The sequence below is a fragment of the Schistocerca cancellata genome, chromosome 3 (assembly GCF_023864275.1).
Source record: "Schistocerca cancellata isolate TAMUIC-IGC-003103 chromosome 3, iqSchCanc2.1, whole genome shotgun sequence".
Taxonomy (NCBI): domain Eukaryota; kingdom Metazoa; phylum Arthropoda; class Insecta; order Orthoptera; family Acrididae; genus Schistocerca; species Schistocerca cancellata.
Window position 1 is genome coordinate 518,698,438 of NC_064628.1, and position 24,813 is coordinate 518,723,250.

The 24,813-nt window shown below is 38.4% G+C and overlaps 1 protein-coding gene across 1 annotated transcript in view; it reads right to left on the reverse strand.

Annotated features, from left to right (window-relative positions):
- The window catches only part of LOC126175326 (thioredoxin, mitochondrial-like), a 33,423-nt gene extending 13,611 nt beyond the window's left edge, over window positions 1-19,812 (reverse strand). Inside the window, exons 1-2 of the mRNA XM_049922042.1 lie at window positions 19,779-19,812; window positions 12,798-12,871 (exon numbers count right to left, since the gene is read on the reverse strand). Coding sequence (XP_049777999.1) covers window positions 12,798-12,871; window positions 19,779-19,805 — 101 coding nt within the window. The 5' untranslated portion in view covers window positions 19,806-19,812. The remainder of the gene's footprint in view (window positions 1-12,797; window positions 12,872-19,778) is intronic.
- Window positions 19,813-24,813: the final 5,001 nt, after the last annotated feature.

The following is a 24,813-nucleotide window of genomic DNA, read 5'->3' on the forward strand; positions in this document are numbered from 1 at the left end:
GAAGGATGTAGGCTGCAGTAGGTACTGGGAGGTGAAGAAACTTGCACAGGATAGAGTAGCATGGAGAGCTGCATCAAACCAGTCTCAGAACTGAAGACCACAACAACAATAACTGTGTTCCAAATGTACATTCTCTGAGAATTCTTCTCAAATTAAGGCCTTTGTTTTCCATGAGTACATTTCTTTTACACAGTTTGCCCCTTTGCCTGTGCTAGCCTGTTTTCTATGTCCTCCTTGCTTTGCCTGTCATGTTATTTAACTTTCAAGGTATCAGAATTCTTTAATAAATGTGACCATCAATTTTGATGTTAAGTTTCTCACTATTCTCATTTCTGATCCTTCTCATTACTTCTGTCTTTTTCTGGTTTACCCTCAGTCCAAATTCTGTACCCTTAGGACTGAGCATTCCATTCAATGGGTCCTGCAATTCTACTTCACTTTCTCTGAGGATAACAATGTCACCAGTGAATCTTATCATTGATATCATTTCTTCCTGAATTTTGATAGCACTCTTGCACCTTCCTTTGATTGTGACCACTGCTTCTTCAATGTACAGATTGAATAGTAGGGGCAAAAGACTGAACCCCTGTCTTATACATTTTCTAATCTGAGCACTTTGTTCTTGTTCTTCCAGTCTTATTGTTCCCTCTTGGTTTTTGTACATATTGTACATCGCCCATCTTTCTCTATAGCTTACACTTATTTTTCTCTAAATATCAAACATCTTGCATCATTTCACATAGTCATATGCCTTTTGTAGATTGAGAAATCCTGTGAATGTATCACGATTTTTCTTCTGTGTTGCTTCCATTGTCAAGCACTTCCATATCAAGCCTCTCTGGTGCCTTTCCTAAAGCCAAACTTATTGTCACCTAACAGATTCTCAGTTTTCTTTTCCACTCTTCTGTATATTACTCCTGTCAGCACCTTGGATGCATGAGATGTAAAACCAATTGTGTGATAATTTTCACATCTCTCTGCCCCTACTATCTTCAGAATTTTGGGGATGATATTTTTCCGAAAGTCTGATTGGTACATGACTAGTCTCACAGATTGTAATCACCAACTTGAATAGTCATTTGGTTGCCACTTCCTCCAATGATTACAGAAATTATGGTAAAATATTATCTACCCATTCAGCTTTATTTTACCTCAAGTCTTCCAGAGCTCTTTTAAATTTTGATCTCTAATACTGGATCCCCTATGTCTTCTTCGATAATTCTATTTTCTTCTATGATATCAGGTCATCAGGCAAGCGACAAGCGATCTCCCCCCCCCCCCCCCCCTCCCAATAGGCCAGTATTGCCTAAACTAATAATCTGATAATATTCAATCTTCCAGTGCCTGCTTTCTTTGGAATTGGAATTATAGAAGTATGAGGATTTTTTCCCTGTTATTTATATCTTGCACACCAAGTGGATAGTTTTGTCATGTCTGGCTCTCCCAAAGCAATCAGTAATTCTGACAGAAAGTTGTCTACTCCAGAGGCCTTGTTTCAACTTAGGTCGTTCAGGGCTCTTTCAAATTCTTCTTACACTATCATCATATGTCATCTTTTTCTATGTTCTCTGACCTTTCTATAATATTGCCCCCAAATTCATTTCCCAAGTATAGGCCTCCCATATACTTTTTTCACCTTTCAGCTTTCACCCTTTTCTTCATATTGGTTTTCCAAATGAACTGTTGATATTCATACAGCTGCTTCTCTTTTCTCAAAAGGCCTCTTTGATTTTCCTGTGGCAGTATCTATCTTTCCCTGAGTTAAAGATGCTTCTATAGACCTACACTCGTCCTCTAGCCTCTCCTGCTTAGCCATTTTGCATTTCTTATCAATTTCATTTTTTAGATATTTGTATTCCCTTTGGCCTGCTTCATTTTTACATTTTCCCTGTTGTCAATTAAATTCAATATCTCCTGTGACATGCAACGATTTCTACCAGATCTTTTCTTTTTACCTGTTGTTGTTGTTGTTGTTGTTGTGGTCTTCAGTCCTGAGACAGGCTTGATGCTACTCTATCCTGTGCAAGATTCTTCATCTCCCAGAACCTACTGCAACCTACATCCTTCTGAATCTGCTTAATGTATTTATCTCTTGGTCTCCCTCTACGATTTTTACCCTCCGTGCTGCCCTCCAACACTAAATTGGTGATCCCTTGATGCCTCAGAACATGTTCTACCAACCGATCCCTTCTTCTAGTCAAGTTGTGCCACACATTTCTCTTCTCCCTAATTCTATTCAATACCTCTTCATAAGTTATGTGATCTATCCTTCTAATTCTTCTGTAGCACCACATTTCGAAAGCTTCTATTCTCTTCTTGTCCAAACTATTTATCGTTCATGTTTCACTTCCAAACATGGCTATGCTCCATACAAATACTTTCAGGAATGTCTTCTTGACACTTAAATCTATATTCAATGTTAACAAATTTCTCTTCTTCAGAAATGCTTTCCTTGCCATAGCCTGTCTACATTTTATATCCTCCCTGCTTCGACCATCAACAGTTACACTCCTGGAAATGGAAAAAAGAACACATTGACACTGGTGTGTCAGACCCACCATACTTGCTCCGGACACTGCGAGAGGGCTGTACAAGCAATGATTACACGCACGGCACAGCGGACACACCACGAACCGCGGTGTTGGCCGTCGAATGGCGCTAGCTGCGCAGCATTTGTGCACCGCCGCCGTCAGTGTCAGCCAGTTTGCCGTGGCATACGGAGCTCCATCACAGTCTTTAACACTGGTAGCATGCCGCGACAGCGTGGACGTGAACCGTATGTGCAGTTGACGGACTTTGAGCGAGGGCGTATAGTGGGCATGCGGGAGGCCGGGTGGACGTACCGCCGAAATGCTCAACACGTGGGGCGTGAGGTCTCCACAGTACATCGATGTTGTCGCCAGTGGTCGGCGGAAGGTGCACGTGCCCGTCGACCTGGGACCGGACCGCAGCGACGCACGGATGCACGCCAAGACCGTAGGATCCTACGCAGTGCCGTAGGGGACCGCACCGCCACTTCCCAGCAAATTAGGGACACTGTTGCTCCTGGGCTATCGGCGAGGACCATTCGCAACCGTCTCCATGAAGCTGGGCTACGGTCCCGCACACCGTTAGGACGTCTTCCGCTCACGCCCCAACATCGTGCAGCCCGCCTACAGTGGTGTCGCGACAGGCGTGAATGGAGGGACGAATGGAGACGTGTCGTCTTCAGCGATGAGAGTCGCTTCTGCCTTGGTGCCAATGATGGTCGTATGCGTGTTTGGCGCCGTGCAGGTGAGCGCCACAATCAGGACTGCATACGACCGAGGCACACAGGGCCAACACCCGGCATCATGGTGTGGGGAGCGATCTCCTACACTGGCCGTACACCACTGGTGATCGTCGAGGGGACACTGAATAGTGCACGGTACATCCAAACCGTCATCGAACCCATCGTTCTACCATTCCTAGACCGGCAACGGAACTTGCTGTTCCAACAGGACAATGCACGTCCGCATGTATCCCGTGCCACCCAACGTGCTCTAGAAGGTGTAAGTCAACTACCCTGGCCAGCAAGATCTCCGGATCTGTCCCCCATTGAGCATGTTTGGGACTGGATGAAGCGTCGTCTCACGCGGTCTGCACGTCCAGCACGAACGCTGGTCCAACTTAGGCGCCAGGTGGAAATGGCATGGCAAGCCGTTCCACAGGACTACATCCAGCATCTCTACGATCGTCTCCATGGGAGAATAGCAGCCTGCATTGCTGCGAAAGGTGGATATACACTGTACTAGTGCCGACATTGTGCATGCTCTGTTGCCTGTGTCTATGTGCCTGTGGTTCTGTCAGTGTGATCATGTGATGTATCTGACCCCAGGAATGTGTCAATAAAGTTTCCCCTTCCTGGGACAATGAATTCACGGTGTTCTTATTTCAATTTCCAGGAGTGTATTTTGCTCCCCAAATAGCAAAACTCCTTTACTACTTTAAGTGTCTCATTTCCTAATCTAATTCCCTCAGCATCACCTGACTTATTTCAACTACGTTAAATTATCCTCATTTTCCTTTTGTTGATGTTCATCTTATATCCTCCTTTGAAGACACTGTCCATTCTGTTCAACTGTTCTTCCAGGTCCTTTGCTGTCTCCGACAGAATTACAATGTCGTCAGTGAACCTCAAATTTTTTCTTTCTTCTCCATGGATTTTAATACCTACTCCGAACTTTTCTTTTGTTTCCTTTATTGCTTGCTCAATATACAGATTGAATAACATTGGGGATATGCTACAACCCTGTCTCATTCCCTTCCCAACCACTGCTTCCCTCTCATATCCCTCAACTCGTATGACTGCCATCTGCTTTCTGTACAAATGGTAAATAGCCTTTCGCTCCCTGTATTTGACCCCTACGACCTTCAGAATTTGAAAGAGAGTATTCCAGTCAACATTGTCAAAAGCTTTCACCAAATCTACAAATGGTAGAAACGTAGGTTTGTCTTTCCTTAATCTATCTTCTAAGATAAGTCGTAGAGTCAGTACTGCCTCACGTATTCCAACATTTCTACGGAATCCAAATTGATCTTCCCCGAGGCCGGCTTCTACAAGTTTTTTCATTCGTCTGTAAAGAATTCGCATTAGTATTTTGCAACTGTGACTTATTAAACTGATAGTTCGGTAATTTTCACATCTGTCAAAACCTGCTTTCTTTGGGATTGGAATTACTATATTCTTCTTGGAACCTGAGGGGTTTCGCCTGTCCCATACATCTTGCTCACCAGATGGTAGAGTTTTGTCAGGACTGGCTCTCCCAAGGCTATCAGTAGTTCTAATGGAATGTTGTCTACTTCCGAGGCTTCTTTCAGTGCTATGTCAAACTCTCCACACAGTATTATATCTCCCATTTCATCTTTATCTACTTCCTCTTCCATTTCCATAATATTGTCCCCAAGAACATTTCCCTTGTAGAGACATACTATATACTCCTTCCACCTTTCTGCTTTCCCTTCTTTGCTTAGAACTGGGTTTCCGTCTTAGCTCTTGATATTCATACTTTTCTCCAAAAGTATTATATCTCCCATTTCATCTTTATCTACCTCCTCTTCCATTTCCATAATATTGTCCCCAATAACATTTCCCTTGTATAGACATACTATATACTCCTTCCACCTTTCTGCTTTCCCTTCTTTGCTTAGAACTGGGTTTCCATCTTAGCTCTTGATATTCGTACTTTTCTCCAAAAGTCTTTTTAATTTTCCTGTAGGCAGTATCTATCTTACCCCTCGTGAGATATGCCTCTACATACTTACATTTGTCCTCTATCCATTCCTGCTTAGCCGTTTTGCACTTCCTGTCAATCTCATTTTTTAGATGTTTGTATTCCTTTTTGCCTGCTTCATTTAACTGTATTTTTATATTTCCTCCTTTCATCAATTAAATGCATTATATCTTCTGTTACCCAAGGATTTCCACTAGCCATCGTCTTTTTACGTACATGATCCTTTGTTGCCTTCACTATTTTGTCCCTCAAAGCCAACCCATTCTTGTTCTACTGTACTTCTTTGTCCCATTCCTGTCAATCGTTCCCTTATGCTCTCCCTGAAACTCTCTACAATCTCTTGTTCTTTAAGTTTATACAAGTCCCATCTCCTTAATTTCCCACCTTTTAGCAGTTTCTTCAGTTTTAATCTACAGTTCATAACCAATAGATTGTGGTCAGAGTCCACATCTGCCCCTGGAAATGCCTTACAATTTAAAACCTGGTTCCTAAATCTCTGTCTTACCATTATATAAGCTATCCGTAACCTTTGAGTATCTGCAGGACTCTTCCACGTATACATCCTTCTTTCATGATTCTTGAACCAAGTGTTAGCTATGATTAAGTTATGCTCTGTGCAAAATTCTACCAGGCGGCTTCGTCTTTCTTTTCTTACCCCCATTCCATATTCACCTACTACATTTCCTTCTCTTCCTTTTCCTACTATCAAATTCCAGTCACCCAATTTGTCTTCTACTGTCTTCCTTTCTCTTGTGTCAGTCAGACATTGCTTATTGCATCCTTATGCAGGTCCCATGTCCTTAATTTCTTACCTTTTTCAAGTTCTTAAGTTTTAATCAACAGTTCATAACCAACAAATTATGGTTAGAGTCTACATCTGCCCAGAATGGAAAAGTCTTACAGTTTAAGTCTGGTTCCAAAATCTCCATCTGAGTGGACCTTCCAGAGTCTCCAAGTCTCTTCCATGTATACACTCTTCCTTCATTATTCTTGAACCAATTGTTAGCGATGATTAAATTATGCTCCATGCCAAATTCTACTAGATAGATTTTCTTTTAGCCCTTTCAATTAGTCCATATTCCCCTACTATTTTTTCTCCTCTTCGTACTCTTGAATTCCAATCACAATTAAGTTTTCCTCTTCTTTAACTATGAGAATAATTTCTTTCGTCACATCATACATTCTTTCAATGTCTTCCCATCCGTGTAGCTAATTGGCATGTAAAGCTGTACTATTGCGGTAGCTGTTGACTTTGTGTCTGTCTTGGTTACAATTCACATGCTGCTCATAGAAGCTTACCCACATTTATATTTTCTGATTTATTATTATACCTACTGCTGCATTAGTTCTATTTGATTCTATAAATATACCCTATTCTCACATGACCAGAAGTCCTGTTCACTTGCCACGCAAGTAGCATTCCATGCTCCAACTCATGGAATGCCAGTTTTGTTTTACCTGATGATGACGTCGGCCTGAGTAGTCCTTGCCCAGAGATCCAAATAGGGGACTATCTTACCTCCAGAATATTTTACCCAAGAGGATGCCATATGAAATACTTTACCCAAGAATATGCCATCATCATTTAATGATAAAGTGGAGCTTCATGCCCTTAGGGAAAGTAACAGCAGTAGTTAGCCCTTGCTTTCAGCTGTTCACAGCAGCAGCACAACAAGGCCACACTGGCTGATGTTAGAAGGTCAGTCATCCAGTCTGACATTTAAAGGTAGCAGAAATAACATACAGGGAGTGAAAAGTACAAAAACAAGACAGTAGTTATTAGAGTTGAAGGACATAAAAGGGGAGCAGTAGTGAAGAAGGAAGTTAGACAGGGCTGTAGCCTATGCCAAACATTATTCAATTTGCAAACTAAGCAAGCAGTTAATGGAACCAATGAGAATTTTGATAAAGGAAGTAAAGTTCAAGGATAAGAAATTAAAACTTTTGAGGTACAAAGATGACATTGTAAGACCAGTGGAACAACATGGATAGTGCATTGGAAAGATGTTATAAATGAATGACAAAAAAGTAAAACAAGGATAATGGAATGAAGTAACTTAGGGGGTGCTGAGGGAATTAGTTTAGCAAATGAAACACTAAAAGTAATCGATGTGTTTTGCTATTATGCAACAGAGTAACATGATGGCCAAAGGAGAGAGGATGTAAAATGCAGACTGATAAAGGCAAGAAAAATGCTTCTAAAAAAAGACACATTTGTTAACAATGATTATATGAGAGTTGTTCAATAAATAATACCCCACAATTTTTTCCTCAGTACACATTCATACCTGAGAGTTAGAATTTGATGGCAATATCAGTCAACTTTTCTTTTACATGTACAGTCTTTTTTACATAGTCTCCAACAAATTTTACAAAGAGGTGGCACAGTGGTTAGCACACTGGACTTCCATTTGGTAGTTTCAGATCTATGTCCAGCCATCCATATTTAGGTTTTCATGATTTCCCTAAATTGCTCCATGCGGATGCTGGGATGGGTGCTATAAAAAGGTATGGCTGATTTTCTTCCCTATCCTTGAAACACCCCAAACATGTGCTCTGTATGACATTGTTACTGACTGGATGTTAAACCCTAGTATTCCTTCCTTCTGTCTTTCCTTCTGAAATACTCTACAACCTTACGTCAACACTGTACAGGGGTGCACAAAGTCTTGCCCTGATTATAAAAAATTATAACAGAATAACTATTCGACATAATAAGTTACATTTGTTGCCATTACATAGGGTAGTGTTACTAGATTTTTTTTAATGCCACTTATGTTAGTAAACCTCAACGTGTAATCTCTTGGTAGCTTGGAGAATGTTGAGGTGGTATTCCAGTTCCCATCAGGTGTTTTGTAACATGTGTTCTGTCACAGTACCCACAGCAGCTTGTATCCTAGCCTTCAGTTCGTCGACATCAGAAATTGGTGTGATGAAGACTCTGTCCTTGATATAGCCTCAGAAAAAGAGTCAAGGGGTGTAATGTCTGGGGAGAGTGGGTTGGCCAGGTTGTTGGATCGTTCCTTCCAATCCGCTGATCTGGACATTACTCCAGATGAAGTCCAAGACTGCCAGGTCTGGGGTACAGGGTGGATGAGGCAGTGATGACCATCCCAATTTGGCAGCGTTTCCCTGAGTTCTGAAACTTTTGAGTGGGCATGCATTTGTGTATTAGAGTAAAATTTTGTTTGAATTCTTGTGAGACCAACAGTATTGCAAACTGTTCTGGAGTTTGTTCAGTCCCTACACAAATGCCTTTGAAAAAACAGTTGACCCTTTTGGCAAACACATCCACGAGAAGTACTGTCCCAAAAGACAGTCACCATGACTTTGACAGCAGAGAGAGCTGCCTCCAATTTCTTCCTTTCTGGTGATTGTGAGAGGCACCATTCCAGTGACAATCTTTTCGTGTCTGGTTCAAAGTAAGGTATCCAGGTTTTGTCACCTGTAACAGCCCAAGACAGAAAGGTGTCTCCATTGGTTGAAAGTGTTCCAACACTTCAGATGAAAGGGCTACTCTTTGAATCTTGTGGTGTGTTGTGAGACTTCCTGGAACCCACCTTGAGAATGCTTTTGGACATCCAAGAGTCTCAATTATTGCACCCATGCCTCCAATGTTCACCTATAGTTGTAATGCCAGTTGTTGAGCTGAGATACGCTAGTCTGTATAAATAATCACATCACACCTAATCAGGAGCAATGGTTGTGACAGGACGTCCCAAACTTTGACTATCATGGAACTTTTGAGTGGGTATGCATTTGTGTATTAGAGTAAAATTTTATTTGGATTCTTGTGAGACCAACAATATTGCAAACTGTTCTGGAGTTTGTTCAGTCCCTACACAAATGCCTTTGAAGAAACAGTTGACCATTTTGGCAAACACATCCATGAGAAGTACTATCCCAAAAGATAGTCATCATGACTTTGACAGCAGAGAGAGCTGCCTCCAATTTCTGCCTTTCTGGTGATTGTGAATGTCTTACAATTTTGGTGCTCTAGACTGTGTGTGTGTGTATGTGTGTGTGTGTGTGTGTGTGTGTGTGTGTGTGTGTGTGTGTGTGTGTTAAACAACCTTCGTAAATTTTATAGAAAGTCGTTTCTGTAGATATTTGTGTGGATTATAGCCTTGCGCACAAGTGAAAAGTGGACAACAAATAGTTCCAACAAAAAATGAATGGAAATTTTTGAATATGATGTAACAGGAGAATGCTGATGATTCAGTGTGAAGATTGGATAACTAACGAGGAGGCACAGCATTGAACTGGGTAGAAAATAAATTTATGGGACTGCTTGATTAAACAAAGGAACTGGTTGATAGGATACAAACTGAAACATCAGGGTATAGTTAATTTGGTAAAGGAGGCAATGTGAGGGGTAAGAATTAAAAAGGGAGACCAAGGCTTGACTACAGTAAGCAGATTCAAATGGATGTAGGTTGTTGCAGTTATTCAGAGGTGAAGAGGCTTGCATGGGTTACATTAACATAGAAGACTGCAGCAAACCAGCCTTGAGACTGAAGAGGATGACGATGATGACAATGATGTTTCTAGACCTTAAAGTTTCTAATTCGGAACCACACTAAGTAAATAAATTCTTTTGCACATGATAAATAACAAACAGGTTTGTGAATGGAGTCAGAGTCTCTTGTAGTGTGTACCACTGGAGTTTGTTAAGTGTCTCAGTAAAGCTCTCATGCTTACCCCACTACCTTGTGACAAATATGACACTCCTCTTTGAATCTTTTCTCTCTCTCTCTCTCTCATATTAATACAAAATAAGTATCCCAGACTGATGACCAATCGGTAGCGACTCATGCAAAATTTTACCAATCTTCTAGATTGTAAGTGGACTATAGCTTCTTGGCTTACAAGGGCAGTAATCCTAACTCAGTTGAATATGTTAATTTTATGTATATACATTGAACTGTTTAAATAGATTTAAATTTTATAATTAAAAGTTTAAAACTGTGAGGAATGAAATAAAATGAAATGAAAATAAAGTAAGTAGCAATTTTCACAGTAAATGCTGCTTCAGCCATGTTTAAAATTTTGGTATAGTAGTAATGTGAATCAAACCTGAGATGACAAATTACCACTCAGTGCACTAGACCATTCTTCCACATCGCCAAAAATCCCTCGTACTCTACACCTGCGCCATACATTACCTGCACGAACTTAGTGTGGATGACTGTCATTTCAGTACTTCACAATGGTTTCTAGTGTCATGGAGAGAGGGCAACAAAATATGCTTTCATCCGTTTTATTTGCATTGGGAGAGAAATGGTGTAATTTTAGTGCCATCTCTGGCTCACCTTCAAAGAGAATGTCATAATTTTAGTGCAAATTTACAGTGTACCGTAGCAGATGATAAATGGCCACCACTGTGAGCAATACTCAAGAATCAGTCTTACAGGTGTTTTATAAATCAATTTTTCATGGATAAATTGCATTTCCTTAGCATCATCCCAATGAATCGAAGCCTGGCATCTGACTTTCCTATTATTTGTTTTATGTGATCATTCCACTTGAGGTTGCTCTAGATGGTTTATCCTAGACATCTTTATGGATTTTACTGTTTCCAGAGGTTTATCACCAAAAGCTTAATCAAACACCTGTGGGTCTCATTGCCTCTTTGTGTGCAGTATATTACATTTATTTAACCTCAGTGACAACTGCCAGTCCTGCTACCAGTTATCACTCCTCTGCAGTTCTTCTTGAATTTCACTACAGTCTCCTGGCACGCAACTTTCCTACTGAAAATAGCATCATCTCTGAACAGCCATATGGAGCAACGAATATTATCCACTAGAACACTTGCATATGCTGTGAACAAGGTCCCTATCACTTTATCTTAGGGTACTCCCCAAATTACCTTTACATCTGTCAATTACTTCTCCCATTAAGAACTGTGTGGTGATGAAATCTTGAATCCAGGAACAAATCTTGTTCAATATTCATTAAACTCATAGTTAGTTCAGTAAACATCAGTGTGGAATTGTATCAAATACCTTCTGGAGGTCAAGGAGTGGGACATCGATCTGGGCGCCTTTGTGGCACTATGGATTTCACATATATTTGCATGAGCTGTATTTCACAAGATCTCTGCTTATGGAATCCATGTTCATTTTTATAGAGCACATTTTCATTCTTCCAATATGTTGTAATTAGCAGAAAGCATATTGAATAATTTCACATTAGATTGATGTTAGCAGTATAAGCCTATAATTTCGTGCATCTGTCTGATGACCATTCTTGAAACTGGAAACAACCTGTGCTTTTTTCCAATAGCTTGATATTCTTTATCAATCCAAAAATCCTGGATAAATGTAATCCCTGCAGAGTCTTACAGGTATCTCAAACAGTCCAGAGTCATTTCTGCTATTCAGGGATTTCAGTTGATTTTCTGTTCTACGATTGCTTCTCAATATCTGCCATTTCACATTCAAGCACTTGGTGAATGGAGGAAATGTATTAAGATTTTCCACAGCGAAACAATTTTGGAAGTCTGAATTCTATATTTTGGCCTCTCTGTCATCTTTGGTTTTGGTGCCAGTGTTGTCACTGAGTGAATGAATATATGTTTTGATATAATTACTGGCTATGCATGATGAAAAATTCTTAGGAGTTTTGGTCATATCAGAAGATATTTTACTTTTGAATCCCTTGCACACTTCTCACATTAACTTGCTCCACCCATTTTGCTTCATTTAGCTCTGTTTGGCTATTAGAGTTTGACTGCCCTTAAATATGAATGAAGATTGATAAGAATATAACTGATTTATTCACCTCTGAACATTTTCCATGTAACTGGTGTCATCAACTATAATTACAGATATACCGTACTTTATGTTAATAAATTGGACTTTATAATTACATTAGCATATTTACAATAATTAATTAATTGTTACAGTAATAAATTACACTTGCACACTACACTTTTACACATTAGACCTACATCCATATTAAATACTAATGTGTTTTAACATTGTGTTTGTACAATATTGCATTTTATTATTTTAAACAGCTTATCAAGAAAAAAAATAAACCTTTTGTCATGAAATTCTTATGCAGTTTATCATTCTTTCCTTTTAACTCATTTTTCAATCTTTTTTTTTTCCCTTCCATATGCACTATATCAGCACTTTACTGGAGTTTGTTAAAAATGTGATGCCAAGATGTTTATAATTGCTGTGGATCTTCCGGTAGTCCAGTGTATGGCATGCCAGTTGCATGTGCCTTTCTTGTGCTATTCTGATGTGCACAGTAGCTAAGATTAAACTGATTTATATTTTACTTAGTACAGACCAGGCAACTATAAATAAGTAAACTTAGTACTATCATGAGATTAAGTTCCCTAAAATAATTTATGTAAGATCCTTGTGGTGGAAGTTTCACAATACATCTAACTGCTGCTTCTGCCATTTAAATGTTATGGACAGAGGTCTGTGGACTATGGCTATTCAGTTAACTAAATGTGATGAGCAAAATGCTGTTTCTTTCAGACATATTCACCTACATTTGAGAAGTCTGTTGTTTTTTACTTACTGTTTATTACTTACAGTAGGGTCTTTCCCTTTCTGTCTTGCCTCACTAAACTTCTTGTGGTTTGTCAGACCTACCTGTGAACACAAGAACTGCATCTCATTTATTGCCACTAGCAAGTACCATCATCCTACGAATGGGCTGCTTTACTGGGCTGGAATGTTCCCTGCAGGTGGTCAGGGTGCAAGCCCATCCATATGGGAAAGGAACTGAAAAGTATGTAGCATTAAACATAGTTGTGATTTTCTATAGTTTACTGCCATTTTGGAGGTACCTATTTTTCATGCTGCTTTATTCTTTGAAAGTTACCAGAGAAATTTGGAATTATATATATGGTATGTAAAAATATAAACAACTTTACTAAAATGTTTTTGTCTCAAGCTCATCACAGTTCACTCAGTGACTGGGACCCCCTGACCCTCCCCTCATCCTTGGATCTGCACATGCTCCAAAGCATTTTACAGTGGTTTACAAAACATAGATGAAGTTCTGCTCCCATAATGGTAACTCGCTATACAGTACCAGGTGTAAAGAGGTTAGAAGTTTGCTTAAGATGGAAAAAGATATCTGGTCATGTTTCACCTGCCTGACCATAAAGTTTCACTATATGGAAAAAAAGGGTTTTTAGCAGTCAGACAGTCACACAGACAAACAACAAATTGATCCTATAAGGGTTCTGTTTTCACTGACTGGAACCTTGAAAAAAGGTAATTCATTTTGAAACTTCCTGGCAGGTTAAAACTTTGTGCCAGACAAGCACTTGAACCAGGGTCCTTTGCCTTTTGCAGGCAAGTGTTCTACCAACCTTTTTTTTAACTCATTTGATTCAATGTTGTTTGTTGCCTTTGACACCTGTTCAAGTTCATCACTGATCTGTTCACTTAGTTTTTTTATTGTAGAGGGCAGCTAACCCTCTGACTGAACAAGCTGAGCTACCGTGCTGGTGCTAATCTTCTCTGTATCATTCCAATTTTAGTATATGTACCGCTGAAGTGAGTGCAACATCCCACCATCAAGCTTTACTTCCACCAGTACCTCATCTTATATCTTACAAACTTCACAGAAGTTCTGCGTACCTTGTAGGTCTCGTAACGCAGGAAGAAAGGGTGTTGCAAGATGGAGCCATGCCACCAAGAGTAGTAAACTGCAATATGGAATGGTACAATAATTTACTATCAGCATCCCAAGCAACCAGTTTCATCTACTTGGATGTTATTGAAATGTTAATGACAGTGTCACAATATCTGATCTTATCTTTGTTGCAATGGTTAATATCTTCCATGCTTTTCTGTAATTTTATAGACACATTGCAACTGAATATCTTGACTGGGGTACAGTGAAGTGCTATTACAACTGCTTTAATACTTTTGTTAATATTAGCACATTACACAGTTGCTTAAGAACAAATAATGTGTTACTAATAATTGTCCCATGAGCAAATATCACAGTTCACTCAGTGCAGTTATGGGCTATTCTCTACATCCATACGTATAGACAGTATTTGTAACTTACATCATTAATTTCAGTTCAGGTGTAGCATGTATAATCCTTGTGGACTGGCCTACATTTAGTTTATTGATTACTTATTATACTTTCTTCCAATATTATGGATTCATTATCAAAACTTTAGTGTGGAAGTTATTCAATACACTGTTAGGCCACAATATCTGTTTTCCAAAGGCACTGAGTGGCACGCAACTGTCTCTGATTACCATACTCAAAACTAGTTCACAAATATATATATATATATATATATATATATATATATATATATATATATATATTTTATAGGGCCTACAGTAGAACATTCAAAAGTTTGTGTTTTTCATTTATAAATATGAAAATGCACTATCAGCCAACAATGGGAGAACTGATTTTACAAGAGGAAAATCATAAAAGTCATCTTACTACAAGCATTTATATAAGAGGACGCATTGGGTTGATCTACAGCAGAATGTCTCAAAGACAATAAGTGAGGCAGAAAAATGATTTAGGGATACACGTTGGTTATAAATAAGGGGGAAAAATGGTGTGTACGAGTTTCAGTAATATTATAAATAAAGATAGACGCAGAAGAATAAAAGCTGAGTTAGGGAACTATGCTGTTGCTCAAGCTCCACACACAAAATTTTTAGGCATATGCATGAGCACTTGAGATGAGAGAAGTATCTAGGAGTTTTGAAAAGTAAGTAAATGCTGCTATGTGCTGAGAATGCTTCAGGAGTGTTGCAGTACTGAGTATTTAGTGGAAACAATCTTGAATGTTTTAGAGACTCATGATATTCCCAAAAAGGATTGCAGAGGACAAAACTATGACAATGTTTCAAATATGCTGGGGAAGTATACTGGTCTAAAAGCATGAATCAAAGAGAAATGTGAATTTGCCACCTTTGTAGTATGTGCGGGACATTCACTAAACTTGTTAGGTGTCCAAGCTGCTGAGTGTGTATCAGAGGCAACAAAGATTTTTGAAATGATTCAGAAAGTGTACAACCTTTTGTCAAGCTCTACCAACTGATGGAATATATTGACAGAGATTTAGGTTCAAAAAAGTTGTTAAAAGTCTTTCACAAGCCAGATGGTCAGCTCAAGCTGATGCAGTAATGCCTTGCATGAAGGTCATCAACAAATTATAAAAACTTTGATGCCCATCGCAGAAGATATTGAGCAGGGAAGATAAACTAGAGACGAAGCCCTTAGTCTGTCCCAAAAATGGGAAAGTTATAATTTATTATACTAATGGAAATTTGGAGCTCTATATTGGAAAGAATTGACAAAACAAGTAATTATCTTCAGAAAAAACAGTTACAATGCATGTTGCAACTAACTTGTTCACTTCACTTGATGATTTTATCATTAATGTCAGGGATAAATTTGATGACTTCAAATCATTTGCTAAAGAAATAAATCTGTAATCTGGTTACAAGGACCTATCTCAAAGAACAAAACGTAGGAACTCACACCAGAATTTTTTTTTGTGGCTCTGCATCATCAGTCCAACTAAATGGAAAAGAGAAATTCAGAATAGAAACCTTTCTTCCCATAATTGGATAATTGATACCCTGAGCATTCACCTAAACCAGCTATTACATTTGTACGAGAACACTAGTCAATGTTTTGGTTTATTTTATCGCTTGAAAACTCTGAATTCTGAAGAGCTGAAACAAAGTTGCAAAGAATTTGCTGAAATTTTTTATGAAGACTCTGATGAGCAATAATTGGAAACAGAATGTTTGCATGTAACAGAATACTTGAAAATTGTTTATAGTGAAAATGGGGAAACTAATGGTATATCGGAAATATATCACTTTTGAAAGAAAACAAAATTGAAGACACATTTACATATGTAGAAATCACAATGAAAATCTTTTTAAGCATGATGGTAACCAACTGCATTGTGAAATGCTCTTCTCCAAATTGAAAAGAATAAATAATGAATCAAGTAGTACAATGCTTCAAGAGAGATTAACCAGTTTACTGCTGATGTCCATAGAGTGTGACATGCTCAAAAACATAGATTTTGAAGATGTGATTAATTATTTTGCTCTTCTCAAATCTAGAAGGGTACTCTTCAATCAACATAGATTTTTAAGCATTAACCTGTGAATGCTAAAAGAGTTACTTTTGTGGATTCTATTATATTATCTATTCATTTAATGTGACTGTAAACAAATAAAAATATATCTAGAACCTTACTGATCTACTCTCTTTGTCTATTCTAACAAAATAGTGCACTAAACAAAAGCGCTGGCAGGTCGATAGACACACAAACAAACACAAACATACACACAAAATTCTAGCTTTCGCAACCAACGGTTGCCTCGTCAGGAAAGAGGGAAGGAGAAGGAAAGACAAAAGGATATGGGTTTTAAGGGAGAGGGTAAGGAGTCATTCCAATCCCAGGAGCGGAAAGACTTACCTTAGGGGGAAAAAAGGACAGGTATACACTTGCACACACACACACATATCCATCCACACATACACAGACACAAGCAGACATTTGTAAAGGCCTTAGACAATATTTTTATTCATTCTTCATTACTGGAATGGCATTCAGTTAGTAAAAGGATGAATGACCTTTCAGGCCATGATGCACAAATTTTAACACTTAAAGGCTTTTGTACTCAAACAAGTGTCACATATAATTACAAACTATGTAGGAAAGTTAATCCAACAGCAATAGAGAGTTTTTTAAACCTTGTCAAGGAACAAGAGTGGCAGGATGTTTATAGTGCTGATAACATAGATAATAAATATAATGCTTTCTTTAACACATTTCTCATGCTCTTTGAGAGTTGTTTTCCATTAGAATGTTCGAAACGGGGTACTAGCAGTAATAGGCAGCTGGGTGGCTGACTAGTATTATAAGGATATCATGTAGAACAAAGTGGGAATTACATCAAAATGTTAGAAGTAGTCACAATCAAGCTGCAGTAGCCCATTACAAATAGTATTGTAAGGTGCTTAAAATGTTATTAGGAAGGCAAAGAGTATGTGGTATGCAAATAGAATAGCTAATTCATAGGATAAAATTGAAACAATGTGGTCAATTGTCAAGGAAGTGTGTGGTCAGCAGGTCGACGATATAAAGTCAGTTCGTATTAAAAATATTTCTATTATTGATAAATCAGACATATGTACAGTATTTAACAATCATTTTCTGAGCATTTCTGATGAATTAAATAAAAATTTAGTTTCTACAGAGAATCATATAACTTTCTTGGCAAATGCCTTTCTGAGATTGATGTCTGAAATATCCCTCTGTGATACAGACAAGGGAGAGATTGAGGCAATAATTAAATCACTGAAGTCTAAGGACTCTCATGGCTGTGATGGAGTGCCTAGCAGAATATTAAAGTACTGTGCTGCACACGTTAGCCCTGTATTTAGCCATATTTGTAATTTTTCCTTTAGGAATGGTCAGTTTCCTGAACAATTAAAGTACTCAGTAGTCAAGCCGCTTTATAAAAAGGGAGAAAAGGATAATGTAGACAATTTTAGACCTGTTTCTATGCCACCAGCGTTTGCTAAAGTTGTGGAAAGAGGATAATTGATCATTTTATATCACATGATTTGATTTGCTATCAAATGTATAGTTCGGCTTTAGAAGTCATTTTCTTTGTGAGGTACTGGATGGGTTAAACAAAAGGTTTCGAATGCTGGGCATATTTTTTGATTTAACTAAGGCGTTTGATTGTGTTGATCACAAAATATCACTCCAGAAATTGGACCGCTATGGAATATGGGGTGTAGCTCACAATTGGTTCACCTCTTACTTTAGCAACAGACAGCAAAAGGTCATTATTCATAATGTTGAGAATGGCTGTGACGTGCGGTCTGAGTAGGGTACAGTCAAGGGGGAAGGGGGGGGGGTGCCTCAGGGATCAGTGTTGGGACCACTCCTGTTCTTTATTTATATATAAATGATATGCCCTCTAGTATTATGAGTAACGCTAAAATATTTCTGTTCGCTGATGACACTAGCTTAGTAGTAAAGCATGTTGTGTACAATATTGGCACGGTTTCAAATAGAGCAGTTCATGACCTAAGTTCATGGCTTGTAGATAATAAGCTAACGTTAAATCAAAGTAAGACTCAGTTTTAATTTCACAGAATGGGCATACGATTAGTGAAGCCGAACAGTTCTAATTTCTAGGTGTTCAGATAGATAGTAAACTGGCGTGGTAAGCCCATATTCGGGGGTCTTGTTCATTTTTACTATTCCAACAGCATCTGAAATGAGTGATTGTTTGACATGAAAATTAGTCTAGTTTGCTTATTTTTATTCGCTTATGTCATATGGTATTATATTTTGGGGTAACTCTTCCCATTCTAAAAGGATATTTTTGGTTCGGAAATGGGCGATTTGGGCAATAAGTGGTGTAAGTTCACGAACCTCTAGTCGACCCATGTTCACGTGTCTGGGTATTTTGACATTGGCCTCTCAATGTATATATATTCCTTGCTGTCATTTCTTGTTAACAATATTAACTTATTCCCAAGAATAAGCAGCTTTCACCCAGTTAATACTCAGCAGAAATCAAACCTGCACTTGGATCAGACCTCGTTAACTCTTGTGCAGAAAGGTGCGCAGTATACTGCTGCATCCATTTTCAATAAGTTACCGCTCAAATTAAAAAATCTTAGCTGCAATCCACACGGTTTCAAATCCAAACCGAAGAGTTTCCTCATGGGTCACTTCTATTCTGTCAAGCAGTTCCTTGGAAAATTAAGCTGATTCTTGTTGTATTGTTGACTGCGTTTATTTAAACTTATGAATTGACATTTTTCAGGTTCATAAACATTTTATTTTTATCTTTTATTACTTTTATGTTGTAATTTCATGCACCGACATGTTCCATGACCTTGGAGATTTCCTCCTCAGTTTGGTCCTACGGAACTTGACGAGTAAATAAATAAATATCAAGGTCATAGGGATCCATTATCCTATGTGCCCATGGCCCCAATAAGTTAAAGATGGCCCTGGTTAATGGATACTGTGACATCACATTTGGTGTGTTTTCAGTTTGGTTGGTTGTTAGCGAAGACAGCAAGTGTGGGGTGAAGAGGAATGTTCAATGCGAGTAACGTAATGTTAATGGCTGCCGTTATGTCACCTTTTGGTGCATACATTCATAGTTTTGTTGTTAATTGGGAAGCCAAAAAATATGAAAAAAAAGAAAGAAGCATAACACTAATCTAATCTCTAATCTAACCTAATCTACTGGTTGTGGTGACATACTGATCAGTAGCTTATGTCGAGGCAAAGGTTAGGTCGGAAGGTTACCATCTGGTTGCGAGTTGGCGAAGCCAACTAATGTGGCATAAAAAAAAAAAGAAACGTGGTTGTGGTGAAAGAGTGATCTGTAGCTTTGCCCGAGATCAAGGTTAGGTTGAAGATGACAGTTTGGTTGTTCGTTGTAGAAGCTAAGGAATTGGTACTAAAATGGCCTGATTGTGTTGACAGACTGATCTGTACCTTACCTCGTTTGAAAAAATCGGCAGTAACATCACATTAAAGACGCCATATTGTTTATGTCGTTTGTCGCAGTTTTCCTATGTCATTGGTCAAAGCTGACGAAATAAATCAAACATACCTCTATATCCCAAATGCGAAAGCAAAAAACCTTGTTGTGATCACAGACTGATCTGTAACTTAGGCCGAGATCTATGTTAGGTTGGTAAGTGACAGTTTGGTTGAGAGCTGGCGAAGCCAACGAATGTGAAAGCAGAAAACCTTATTGTGGTGACACTGAGCTCAGCCCATCCTAAAAAAACCGCCACTGATATCACGTTATAGTCGCCATGTTGTTTACGACGCTTGCCTCGTGTTTCCAACGTCACTGGTCAAAGCTGACGACTAGTATCGAATATTCCTAATTTTTAAATAATGGAAGGGACTAGTACTGTACATGCAAACTAAGTCGACACACTGCACAATGGCTTATATGAGCGACCGTGAAAGAATTTCCCACCTACAGTCGCTTCCATCAACCACAGCACCGAATGTCATCTTAGTTTGCGCGAATATTATTTGGGCCCAAATCTTCACCTTTGCAGAGCAGCTCTCTTACTAATTCATCCTGTTCTTTTAGAGTCAGATGCCCTTTTGCGTGCGACGAAGAATTTCATGGCCCAGGTCTACAGATTATATTCACCGATGCTGATTTCTCTCTGTAGCGAAGTGTACACTACAAACATCCTGGTACTGGAACTTAGTGTCGGAGTGAGCCTCTAACTTGGACCTTCGCTTTCTGTGGGCGCTGTCTATGGCCCAGATCTCCACTACAGATCGAAAGAATCATCTTGAAACAAAATCATAGAATTGCGTCTATACATCGGTAGCGAATTTCTCCAGTGCACCCGATTTTCCAATACTGGTATTAGATAACACAGATTGTTCACTGGACAGTTTCAGCGCTTAAGCAGCACACTGATTACTGTGTAATATACATGAATGCCATATTTTCATTTTTTTTCCTTAATCACGTTCTATTACAGGATGCTCGTATATCTTTATACCGTATGCAAGAAGGAAAAGGATATCGTGTAACAATGAACATTAATGTGTTGATAATTGTAAATAGCCTGCCGGACGCTGCAGAAGTATTTAAATAAATCACGCATGGTTCGTACCGGTATCATAAACATGATTTTGTAATTGCTAAATGAAAATATTGGCAGTATATGGAAAAAGCGCGTAAGGTATCTCGTTTTGCAGGACTGCAAAATAATCATCTAGAATTTATTTCGTACTTACGTTGCACAGAAATCCACAATAACTGGTTGTTTGCTGTTCTTCACTTTTTCATTGAATTCCGTGAGATTTTTGACGGTGAAGCTTACCGATCGTTTAATAGTTTCTTGGGTAGCTGCCTGAGAGTGCTTATGGACCTCTCTCAGAAGTGAACAACATTTCGAAAAGAAAGGGCGAGACATAGTGACTTATCGTGGAGTACTGTTGTTAATAATTCTTTTATGACGTTACACTTGAAAATTTCGATGACAAATGACTGTCGCTCAGGAAAGTTCGGGTCATTTGTTTCTTGTACCAGGCGGTTCTCATGGTTCCTGGTTAGCTTTTATATTGTCTTTGATTCGGAACGTCTGCGTCGTCTAGTACTGCGAACGCAGCATTGCAGTTTCCGCGGAATTACACTAACAATGGCACGAGAATGGACGAAGATGTTATAATTATGAAAGCCCCTTGAACGAATGTTATACCGCTGACAATGACAGTAGCAATATCGCCTAACCATCTGTCACTCTCTTCGACATACCCACAGACGATCGTTTTGCCAAGTAATTTCAACCAGTGTTCCGAGCGACACGGTTTCGTGAAATTGTGCTATGGCAAAGAACTGCTGTGTCTAGCAGCAGTGGCAGGTGAAAGATTCCGTAAAATCTTTATTATATATATAGATACTTCATCCATCGTGGGAACTGAGAATTTCGACGATTTTGAGCTGTTATCGAAACCTATTCTGGCAAGATATCAAAATATGTGACATAAATGGCCGTATCTTTTGACTGTATTGACGTAGAAGCTTAAATTCTTTACACCACCAAGGGACGGTGTACGTCACATACACTTCAACCTGATACGTCTACCAAATCCTGAAAAAGAGGTCTTAACAGATGGACAGGCAGTCGGATAACATAACAAAAAGAGTTTTCCTGTGGTGTAATTACAAATTTAACAGTTCACGGATTTTTTTTCCTTTACTTGTGGTGTAAAACCTTGCTTCTTCACCAATTTCATAATTCTAGGTCAACGGGAAGTACCCTATAGCTTTTGATGAGTGTGTTAGTGAGTATCAAAATATGTTAGAGAAAAGGCCGCATCTTTTGATTCCATTGACGTAGAAGCTTAAATGTTTTACACCGCAAAGAGACCTTAGACCTTAATTTCCACTTGATATGTCTACGAATTCTTCAGAAAAATGGGTCTTAACATATGGACATATGAATAAAATACGACAAAAAATATTTTTTTCGTGTGAGATGATTGCAGATGAACGGTATTTTGAGTTTTTCCTTAGTTACAGTGTAAAATCTTGCACCTTGACGAATTTTGTGATTCTAGGTCAATGGGGAGTACCCTATAGGTCCTGACAAGCGTGTTTTGCGAGTATCAAAATATATGATTGCATTGACTTACAAGCTTAAATTTTTTACACCACCAAGGAACCATAGGCCTTAGTATGTGGCATAAATTACAACTTCGTTATGTCTACCCGCCCCTAAGAAGAAGGGTTTTTAATAGTCGGACAGACAGACAGACGGACAACAAAGTGATCTTGTGTGGATTATCGCCCTCAGCAACTCATGCAATTGCGCATAACATGGGGACGAATCAGATAAATGTTAGAAATGTCCCTCATGTGCAATTTTTAATCTGTGTCACTTACAGCGTGTGTACAACCTGGAAACAGATGACTATCCAGTAAGAGCTTAGTTTTCACACTTGTACCGGAAACAGTGTTAAATGGTTCCTACCTTTGTCTGACAGTTTTATCACTGATTATAAATATTGCTACGATGTAGCTTTCCCATTGAAAAGAATTAAAATCAGTGAGAGGACAAACACATGGGTAACACAAGGGCTTAAAAAATCAGCGACCAGCCTTAGAAACATAAGCAAACATGCTAAAATAAATACAACAATAAAACCATACTATAGAAAATATAGAAGGGTCTATAGGAAAGTTTTACCGGTAGCAAAAAGGCTAAGCAATGATTCATACATTAATAATGGAAGCAATAAATCAAAATCGATTTGGAAGGTTAGAAACAATAGCATAGGAAAATGTAAAACCAAGACCCATAATTTCAAAATTAAAAGTGAGGATAAAGCGATAGAAGATGCTCAACAGGTAGCCAATATATTCAATGAACATTATGTGAACATAGCACCGAGTCTGTGCAATTCAAACAACAAAAACATAAAAGTACCAACTTGTGAAAAGACGATGTTTCCGTACCCAGTAACAGAATGTGAAGTTACAAACGGTATTAATAAACTAAAAAATAAAATGTCTTATGATATTGACGGAATTCCAGACAATGTAACCAAACATAGTTCTACCAGAACTCACACAACTGACATTATTAATACTTCTTTCAGAACAGGGGTGAACTCTCCATAATAAAGCAACTTCACAAAAAGGATAGTACAGCTGACATAAATAATTATAGGCGAGTGTCATTGTTGTCAGGTTTCACTAAAGTAATTGAAAGACTAATGTATGAAAGGCTAGCCAACTTCCTGAATAAAAATAAAACACTGACTAATGCTCAAAATGGGTTTAGAAAGAACAGATCCACAGAAACGACAGTCTTCCAATTCATGAAAATGGTTCTAAATGCCTTGGACAAGAACGATTTAAGCTGTGGAATATTCATAGATTTATCTAAAGCATTTGATTTAATCAGCCATGACTTATTGCTTATGTAACTAGAATGTTATGGGGTCCGTGGACTTGCCTTAAAATGGTTCAAGTCTTTTCTCTCTGATAGAAAACAGAAAGTACAAATATGCCATGTAGGCAAAGAGTTTCTTTCAGATTAAAAAAAAAAATAGCTTGGAGTGTCCCAGGGTTCTGTGTTAGGCCCTCTGTTGTTCTTGGTATACATAAACGATTTGCCAAACCATCCGACAGTTGCAGAAACGGTGATGTTCGCTGATGACACTAGCATTTTTACAAAAGGATACACTGAGGACAGTAGGGTGTGTCTAGGACAATAAATGAGACAGGAAAATGGTTTAGTGATAATGCTTTGATCATAAAAAAGGATGAAACGGTATTGATGAATTTCAGTAATATTAAAAAGTAAAGCTAGAAGAAGAGTAAAAGCTGAGTTAGGGACTATGTTATTGCACAAGCTCCATACACAAAATTCCTCGGTATATGGATGGATTAGCACTTGAGATGGGAAAAGCATCTAGAAGTTTTGAGTAAAAAATTAAGTAAATGCAGCTATGTGCTAAGAATGCTTCACTCAACACTCAATCATTGCTGTGTGCCTATTATGCTTACATGAACAGTTTGCTTAGATATGGTGTGATCTTCTGGGGAAATACAGGTACGGCAAAACAAGCTTTCAAACTTCAAAAAAGAGCTATTAGAATAATGAAAGGGGTTCCCTGAAGAGTGTCATGCAGGGAAATATTTAAAGAATTTAAAATATTGACTCTTCCTAGCTTAAACATCTATGAATGTGTATGCTTTCTGAAAACTCATCAGGAATTTTCAACATTAAATAATAAGGTTCATAACCATGAAACAAGGAACAGGGATGATTTTCACAGAGACACCCACAAAGGAGTGTTGTACCAAAAAAGTGTAAACTACCAGCCTAAAATACTTTTTAGTGCATTGCCTTCTACAATAATGGAAATTAAAGAATTTCATAAATTCAAGGTAGATCTTAAACAATTTTTACCAACATATAGTTTTTATAGCATTGAAGAATATCTGAATAGGGAGAAGTAATATTCTTTATACACTCCTGGAAA